General features: G+C 46.9%; 1 protein-coding gene across 1 annotated transcript; it reads left to right on the top strand.

Annotated features, from left to right (window-relative positions):
• The first annotated feature begins 2,248 nt into the window (after positions 1-2,248).
• LOC130569165 (uncharacterized) lies at positions 2,249-7,304 on the top strand. The gene is made up of 2 exons (XM_057358608.1): positions 2,249-5,177; positions 6,505-7,304. The coding sequence occupies exons 1-2, from the start codon at positions 2,659-2,661 to the stop codon at positions 6,614-6,616; spliced, it is 2,631 nt and encodes an 876-aa protein (XP_057214591.1). The 5' UTR covers positions 2,249-2,658; the 3' UTR covers positions 6,617-7,304.
• The last annotated feature ends 1,766 nt before the right edge of the window (positions 7,305-9,070 follow it).

Below are 9,070 nucleotides of genomic sequence, written 5' to 3'. Positions count from 1 at the left end.
AATCGCCTCCTTATTTTCTGTGAAATAGAACATCGTTCACCATCACAAATTAAAGTTGGTCCCTTCCTGATAAATCTGTCATTTCTCACCCAAGCTTTCTTTCTGCATGCGTCTGTTGTTTTTTCAGCCCGTTGCATTAAGCTTGCCGCATTTTAAAGTCATGCTGAGGCTGCAGTCTGCAGCTTTCTCCTCTCTTTGATGTGGCTTGTGTGTTGTTCGGAGTAAATTACCAGAGTCACAGTAAATGTGTCCATTTCTGCTCTTTCTCTGCACTTTAACACATGGCTCAAGCTGTTAAATGCGTGATTGGAATGGGGGCTCTTGGAAAGGCTTCTGTTTTAGCAGTTAACACCACGAGGGGGTTTGAGGGAGTTAATAGCTGGTGTGCACTTATTGTGTTTGCTGGGAAATCCTGTGTCAACTGACAGCTGTGTTTTGGCATATAGTAACTGGTTTTAATATGGCTGGTCCACCTGGTCCTTAAATCTTTCATCATTTCACTCGCCCTCATGTCATTCCAAACTTATATGAGATTCTTTTTTCTGCACAACACAAAAGAAGAAATTTCGAAGAATGTTGGTAACCACACAACATTGACCCCCATCGACTTCCATTTCTCAAAATATCTATTCTTTGTTTTCCAGAAGGAAGGGTTGTATTTTAAATTTCGTCCAGTGTCGCTGTTGAGTAAATTTGCAGCTGAACGAAAAATGGGTTTTATACATTGCGTAGGGATGTGGTGCTGCAATTTAATTAACTTCCACTTCTTGCTCAACATTATTACCCTCCACCGGTTTCCATTACATTTACGTTTCTATCGTACTTCCTTCTTTTTTATTCCCCGGCGTCATCACGCTCCCGGCAGTTTCCCCTGAACTGCAGTTATTTCCCCAAAACTAAGTACCCTACAAATCAGAAAACACATCTCATGCGCCTACTAGGGTCCCTCTAGTTCTCTCGCATTGGCAGTAGATGCAATATAGAACGTACGTGCAGTGGTGCATAAACAGGCTGTAGTACCCAACAGCGGAGACCCCGATGCGGAGGGTGGAGAAAGAGAAACAGCTCGGCTGGCATGAAGCTGTCACACTGAGTGGAGCTCCTCGTTTAATGAATGGTTCTCCTCATTAGTTTGACAACATCTGCCAGAGGCACCATCTTCTATGAGCTTGTTTGCTTTCTGCTTATTGCTTATAGCAGACATAAGGAGAATCATAAAGGCTATCGCAGAAAGCATCTGCGGTTTGTGATTCATAGTCTCTGTGCTAAACGGCCTCATGGGCCAGAATATAATTATGACAGAAAAAAAATGGAGTCAGGAATATGAAGATGTGTGTGTTTCTGATGACAGTGTCGAAAAGCTAGCGTTTGACGAACATTCAATACTAACTAAACTAAACTATTGTGCTTTCAAACATAAGACTAAACTGATACTGTTACACTCAAGCCTTTCGCTGTCAAGGCTAAAATATGGTGCAATATAGAACTTTAAATGACCTAATAAAAACACTCTTCACACAAACAGCTCTTCACACTTTATTAAAAAGTGCCAAAAGCGTGAAACTTATGTGGGTGGATCCAACTCCACTAATGTGTTTAATGATATAAAAAAATATGTGCAAAGACCCAGTAGTCGACCATGGCAAATAGCATTTGGGAAAATACTGAGTCCGCATACTGTTGGTCGTACACATACAGTAGTAGCCAAAAGTGATGTACTAGCAAAACAAATGTCTTCGTCTTTTATTCAAAAACATTATTATAGAATATTTATTAAAGATTACATCACATATAACAAATTCATGATTTATTCATGATTCATCGATTCATAGCACAAATGAATGGGTGTGATGAAAAACTGAGAGGAACAGCAAATGTTAATAACTGAGTATAGTTAAAGTCTGTGTATGCTTTTTTTTGTCGCTTTTAAGTTTTTAATGCACTTGCTTAAGATTTGTTTCTTGCATATTCAAATAAATCAATATTTATGGTATAATTTGCCTTTTTTGCCAAATCGTTTTGTCAGTAAATATACCTTATAGGGATAGTTCTCAAAAAAAATCTAAATTCTTTCATTATTTACTTGCCTTTGTCATTTCAAACTTGAATGACTTTCTTTCATCTGCAGAACACAAAAGAAGATATTTTGAAGAATGTTGATGCTCCAGCAACATTGGGGCCCCATTGACTTCCATTTTCTGAACACAAAAACCATTTTTGAGTTATTTCTCAAAATATCTTTGTGGCAAGGGGGGTGTGGTTCAGCACGGTCTGCGCTGAGAGAGAGAGACGGGAGAAGAACGGTGAGTAAGCAGATCAAGCGCATATTAAAAACACCTGCTTCTCATTGTAGTAATTGGCGAGGAGATGGTTAAAAGCCGAACAACCGGAGGCTGGAGGAGAGAGACCGACTGGGAAACCGGAGAGAGAGGAAGGCTGTGAGACGTTGCGTCCAAACCGAGAATTCTGTGATCCTGTACTGAACCGAGTGTTTAGTGTTTCTTTTGTTGAGGTGCAGCAGCACCTAGAAGTTTATGTTAAATAAAAGTTCTTATCGGTTTCCCAGCCACGCTGACCCCGACTCCTTTCTTCTGAAAGATCTGAACCGTGTTACATTGGTGCCGAAACCCGGGAAGAAAGGAGCCAGCCGCCGCCGACATGCAGTCCACGCCAGCCACGCCATTTGCGGACGTGATCAACTCCCTCGCCGGTCTTCACCAGGAGCACCACCAGGCTCTGTTGGGTCTCCGAGAGGACCAAGAGAGACGGTTCCAGGCTCTCGTCAAGACTCAACAGGAAGACCGCGAGGTGTTCCGGAGCTGGTTGAGCCAGGGAAGAGATACGGGCGGACCATCGGCCACACCCCCAACTTTCCAGATACCGCTGCACAAGATGGGAGCCCAGGACGATCCGGAAGCGTTCCTGGAACTTTTCGAGAGGTCCGCGGAGCTCTCCGGGTGGCAGCCGGACATCTGGTCAGCGAGGCTGATTCCCCTGCTGACCGGGGAAGCCCAGATGGCAGCGCAACAACTACCAGTCCAGAACCTGCTCCAGTACGCGGACCTCAAGAAGGCGATCCTGGAACGGGTCGGCCTGAGCCCGGAGCAGCACCGGCAGCGGTTCCGCTCCCTGGAGTTTGGGGGGGATGGCCAACCCTTCTCTTTTGCTCACCAGCTCCGGGACGCTTGCCGCAGATGGCTGATGGCCGACGGTAGCGACGTCATCGCCATCGTGGATAAAGTGACGCTGGAGCAGTTCGTGGGGCGGTTACCTAAGGAGACCGCCCAATGGGTCCAGTGTCACCGACCGGCGTCGCTGGCCCAGGCCATCCAGTTGGCTGAGGACCAGTTGGTGGCGTGCCCAGGGGTCGGCGTACCCCTACCATCTCTCTCTCTTTCTTTTTTTCCTAACCCCTCACCCTCTACACCTATCCCTTTTCCTAGGACCCGGGGGAGTTTTTTCCCGCGGCCAGTCCCGAGAACCCGGATGTCGCTAGGGATGGGATCGGGAGGAGCCGTGAGAACACCGGGGAAATCCACTAACCAGTATGGTGCTGGTCCCAATGCCTCTCCTATGCCCCAGCCCTCTCCTCGCCAATCCCTTGGTCTGCTTCCCGCCGCTAGGGCGGCGGGGACTTCTGGGCCGGCCTGTTGGCGTTGTGGGGATCCCGGCCATTTTATCGACCGCTGTCCTATGATGGAGGTCGGTATGATGGTCCGGGTTCCCGACAACCCACAGGCTGCCCTCGGTCAAGATGGGCTGTACCAGATACCTGTGAGTATTAGGGGGGGTACATATCAGGCTCTGGTGGATTCAGGATGTAACCAAACCTCCATTCATCAAAGCCTGATTCAAGTTGTGGCATTGGATACGGGCCGCATGGTTAAGGTAAGGTGTGTGCACGGGGACGTGGTGAACTACCCTTTAGTGCCGCTGACTATAAAATTTAGGGGCCAAAACCATAGTGTAGAGGTGGCTGTTAATAAACACCTCCGATATCCGCTAATCTTGGGAACGAATTGGCCAATGTTTTCGATATTATTGGGGCATTTAAGTGCGGATGTCTCTTGGCAGAACCAAAGGAGGCGGAAGGGTGCGGTTGTGCAGGTAGGAGATGGTGAGCCGGGACCCCTGACATCTGATTCAGAGGAACGGAGCGCTGTGGAGAAAATTAATTTTTCCCAGTGCGATGATTTTCCGCTGGAGCAGTCTCAGGATGACTCGCTCAAAAACGCGTTTGATCAGGTCCGTACTATCGACGGCCAAACTCTCCACCCTGCACAACCACGGTCCTATCCATATTTTGCCATTATTAAAGACCGGTTGTATCGAGTGACCCAAGACACTCAGTCCAAAGAGGATACAACACAGTTAGTCATTCCTAAGAGCCGTCGGGAAATGCTTTTCCAGGCGGCTCATTGTAATCCGATGGCGGGACACTTGGGGCAAGCTGCAACTTTAAATCGCCTGACGACCCGTTTTTTTTGGCCGGGCATTCATGAGAACGTGCGCAGGTGGTGCGCGTCTTGTCCTGAATGTCAGTTGGTAAACCCACCGGCCACCCCAAAAGCACCATTGTGCCCACTCCCCCTCATGCAGGTCCCCTTCGAACGAATTGGTATGGACCTGATCGGGCCGTTAGAGCGATCTGCACGAGGGCATCGATTTGCGTTAGTCATTGTGGACTACGCAACCCGATACCCGGAAGCAGTGGCGCTACGCAATATTTCTGCTAAAAGTGTTGCGGACGCCCTGTTTAGTTTAATTTCTCGCGTGGGAATCCCAAAGGAGGTTCTCACGGATCAAGGCACGGCGTTTATGTCACGGACCCTCCGCGAACTGTACGGGTTATTGGGGATTAAGACGATTCGTACCAGCGTCTACCACCCACAAACAGATGGGCTGGTCGAACGTTTTAATCGTACGTTAAAAACAATGATCCGGAAGTTCGTTCACGAAGACGCCAAAAATTGGGATAAGTGGCTGGAACCTCTGTTATTCGCGGTCCGCGAGGTTCCCCAAGCCTCTACGGGGTTTTCCCCCTTCGAGCTCCTCTATGGCCGTCAGCCCCGTGGGGTTTTAGACGTCCTAAGAGAAGTTTGGGAGGACGGACCTTCCGCGAGTAAAAATCAAATTCAGTACGTCATGGACCTGAGAACAAAACTCCATACACTGGGGCGGCTCTCAATGGAGAATTTGTTACAGGCACAAGACAGACAAAGCCGACAGTATAACAGGGGCGCCAGACTACGTAAATTTGCACCAGGAGAGAAAGTGCTTGTGTTACTCCCCACGTCCAGTTCGAAATTACTCGCCAAGTGGCAAGGACCCTTTGAGGTCACACGGCGAATTGGGGATCTCAATTATGAGGTAGTTCGGTCGGACAGGAGCGGGGCACATCAGGTTTACCACCTCAACCTCCTAAAGAAATGGAGTGAGGCAAACACGGTGATGCTGGCGACGACAGTGAGTAGGGTAGATGATCTCGGACCAGAAGCGAACTCCAAAGTGCAATCCCTCGCTCTGGCCCCAGGGGGGGATCATCTCTCGTCCTCCCAGATCACCGATGTTGCCAAGTTGCAAGCAGAATTTGCGGATGTGTTTTCACCCCTGCCCGGCCGTACCAATCTCATAGAGCACCACATTGAGACCAAACCGGGTGCGGTAGTGCGCAGTCGACCATATAGGTTACCTGAACATAAGAAAATTGTGGTTCAGAAGGAATTAGAAGCGATGCTGGACATGGGAGTAATAGAAGAGTCCAGTAGTGATTGGGCGAGCCCGATAGTCTTAGTTCCTAAAACCGACGGCTCCGTGCGATTCTGCGTGGACTACAGGAAGGTGAATGCTGTGTCGAAATTCGACGCATATCCAATGCCACGAATTGACGAGTTACTTGATCGGCTAGGTGCAGCTCGTTTTTATTCGACATTGGATTTAACGAAAGGATATTGGCAGATCCCCTTATCTCCCTTATCCAAAGAAAAAACAGCCTTTACCACGCCGTTCGGGTTACACCAATTTGTCACACTTCCGTTCGGCTTATTCGGAGCCCCGGCTACCTTTCAGCGTCTCATGGATCGCCTCCTCCGGCCTCACGCTGCATATGCCGCAGCGTACTTAGATGATATCATCATATATAGTAACGACTGGCAGCGGCATATGCAGCACTTGCGGGCGGTTCTGAGTTCACTGAGAGGGGCTGGGCTGACAGCTAACCCGAAGAAGTGTGCGGTTGGGCGTGTAGAGGTAAGGTATCTGGGCTTCCACTTGGGTCACGGTGAGGTGCGTCCCCAAATTGATAAGACGGCCGCGATTGCGACCTCACCGAGGCCCAAGACCAAAAAGGAGGTGAGGCAGTTCCTGGGGCTAGCGGGATACTACAGAAGGTTTGTACCTAATTATTCGGACCTCACCAGCCCGCTGACTGACCTCACTAAAAAGGGGGCGCCGGATACCGTCCAATGGACGGAGCAGTGCCAGCAGGTGTTCACCCAGGTGAAGGCTGCTCTATGTGGCGGACCGTTATTGCACTCTCCTGACTTTTCTCTTCCCTTTCTATTGCAGACCGATGCGTCGGACAGAGGCGTGGGGGCGGTCCTGTCCCAGGAGATAGAGGGTGAGGAGCGGCCGGTGCTGTACATCAGTCGGAAGCTCTCCAGGAGAGAGACGAGGTACAGCACCATTGAGAAGGAGTGTTTGGCGATCCGGTGGGCCGTCCTCACCCTCCGCTATTATCTCCTGGGGCGCGAATTCACGCTCTGTTCGGACCACGCGCCCCTGCAGTGGCTCCACCGCATGAAGGATACCAACGCGCGGATCACCCGTTGGTATCTCGCATTACAACCCTTCAAGTTTCAGGTGGTCCACAGGCCGGGGACGCAGATGGCGGTGGCTGACTTCCTCTCCAGGAGAGGGGGGGGGGAGGCTGCAGGCCGGATGGTTCCCCGGCCTGAGTCGGGCGGTGGGGGTATGTGGCAAGGGGGGTGTGGTTCAGCACGGTCTGCGCTGAGAGAGAGAGACGGGAGAAGAACGGTGAGTAAGCAGATCAAGCGCATATTAAAAACACCTGCTTCTCATTGTAGTAATTGGCGAGGAGATGGTTAAAAGCCGAACAACCGGAGGCTGGAGGAGAGAGACCGACTGGGAAACCGGAGAGAGAGGAAGGCTGTGAGACGTTGCGTCCAAACCGAGAATTCTGTGATCCTGTACTGAACCGAGTGTTTAGTGTTTCTTTTGTTGAGGTGCAGCAGCACCTAGAAGTTTATGTTAAATAAAAGTTCTTATCGGTTTCCCAGCCACGCTGACCCCGACTCCTTTCTTCTGAAAGAACTGAACCGTGTTACAATCTTCTTTTGTGTTCCACAGACAAAAGAGTCATACAGGTTTTGAATGGCATAGAGGTGAATAAATGAAGATTTTTTTCCCACATCATTTTTCTTTTTATACCCTATCTTTATATTTTAGTGGTTTAAGGCTGGAATACACTACAAAGACCTTTGCTCAGATTTTTAGTCTGGACTTGTTGCAGAAAGTCTGTGCTAGTCTGCAGATTTTATCGCGTAGTGTGTGATGCTCTGTTTTTCTCTGCAAACTTTCAAGAAGTCTGCAAGTGTGTGATGTCTAGATTTTAAAAAATCTGTTCAGATTTTAAAAGTCGTGTAGTGTATTACAGCCATTAATTAAAACTGTCATAAAAGGCAGTATATAATGTTATAAACACTTGCAAATATTCTTGTCACTGCTTTCAGAACAGTAAACATGCACTGTTGGACCTTAATTTTGTCCTTTATCCGTACACGCTTCTGAGAAAGAAATTTTGCTGTTGTTTTGGGGATCAATTTGCTGCTACAGTCCAAGATTGAATGTGTGTGTGTTCTGCATCCTACTACAAAAGGCAGTGTTGTTTTCCGTCGGTATTGTGTTCAGATTAAAAGGGTGCTCGGGCGTCAGATTGACCGTGGTCGCTTTGGGGCTTAGAAGCCTGCCTGGTGAAGTGTGACAGTGAAAGCTGTCAACAGGATAAAGATAAAGTATCTGAACTCCGAGATTGACCTGATTGACAACCACTTACACTCAGCAAAGAGTTGAGTTGACCCAGTCAAACTGGGGTATTGGTCAATACTTTACACCCTGACTGAGCATGATAAACTGGTGACATCATTCATTAACCAAAGCTTCTTCTGAGGACATTCCTATACATGTAGCCATGGAGTCCAAGTTTGTAAAACTTTGAAAATCGGATCATTTTGCACACAGTAACTTTGTTCCGGAAGCTATTGAGCTACCTGCAGAGGCAGCATTTTAAGGCATTGTAGGCGTGATCCCAGCACGACGGCTGTTCTAAAAGACAGGAAATTAAATTGTGCTGCTTCCTAAGATACCTGATTTTAACCACATTTTAGGATGGTTTGCATGTATCTTTCAAACACAAAAGAAAAAAACTCCCCAATAGCTCTACATGTAAAAAGCAGCGATTCTGCACTGCATATAAATAGCACTTCGCAAATTCATAAACTATGATTAGCAAAAAGGAAAAGTTAAGAATAAAAAATTTGAAAACCGTTCAAAATTTTTATACTTGAGTTTATTGTTTTTATTATCAGAGTGTTTTTATTCTTTATCCATGTATATTTTTGTTTCGCTGCTTAAAATTGTGCGTTCATTTTTATTGGCACAAAAAGAATCCCATACGATAACCCAGCTATCTGACAACAAATCCAATATGGAGCTAAATACTGAATATAAATAAATGTATTTGAATACATGCTGAAAAATATCAAAATACTTCAAGTTGCAGTCCATAGTGTTCTTCTATATCGCCATCTCTGTTTGAAACATAACATTGCAGGTTACTTTACATACTTTTCTTCAGCTCAAATTATAATTCATTATTATAAGCATTTATTATATCATTGTGAACCAGGTAAGGTAAGGAGACATTTCGACACTGATTTTTGTTCATATTTAACCCATAAAGTTACGAATTTGTGTAAATAAAAAATATATGAAAATATGAAAATAAAATATAGAATATTTTACAAAAACAAGACAACAGGAATTAAAGGGA

The sequence above is a fragment of the Triplophysa rosa genome, linkage group LG18, assembly GCF_024868665.1.
Source record: "Triplophysa rosa linkage group LG18, Trosa_1v2, whole genome shotgun sequence".
NCBI classification, from domain to species: domain Eukaryota; kingdom Metazoa; phylum Chordata; class Actinopteri; order Cypriniformes; family Nemacheilidae; genus Triplophysa; species Triplophysa rosa.
This window is presented reverse-complemented; position numbering and strand designations above follow the sequence as displayed.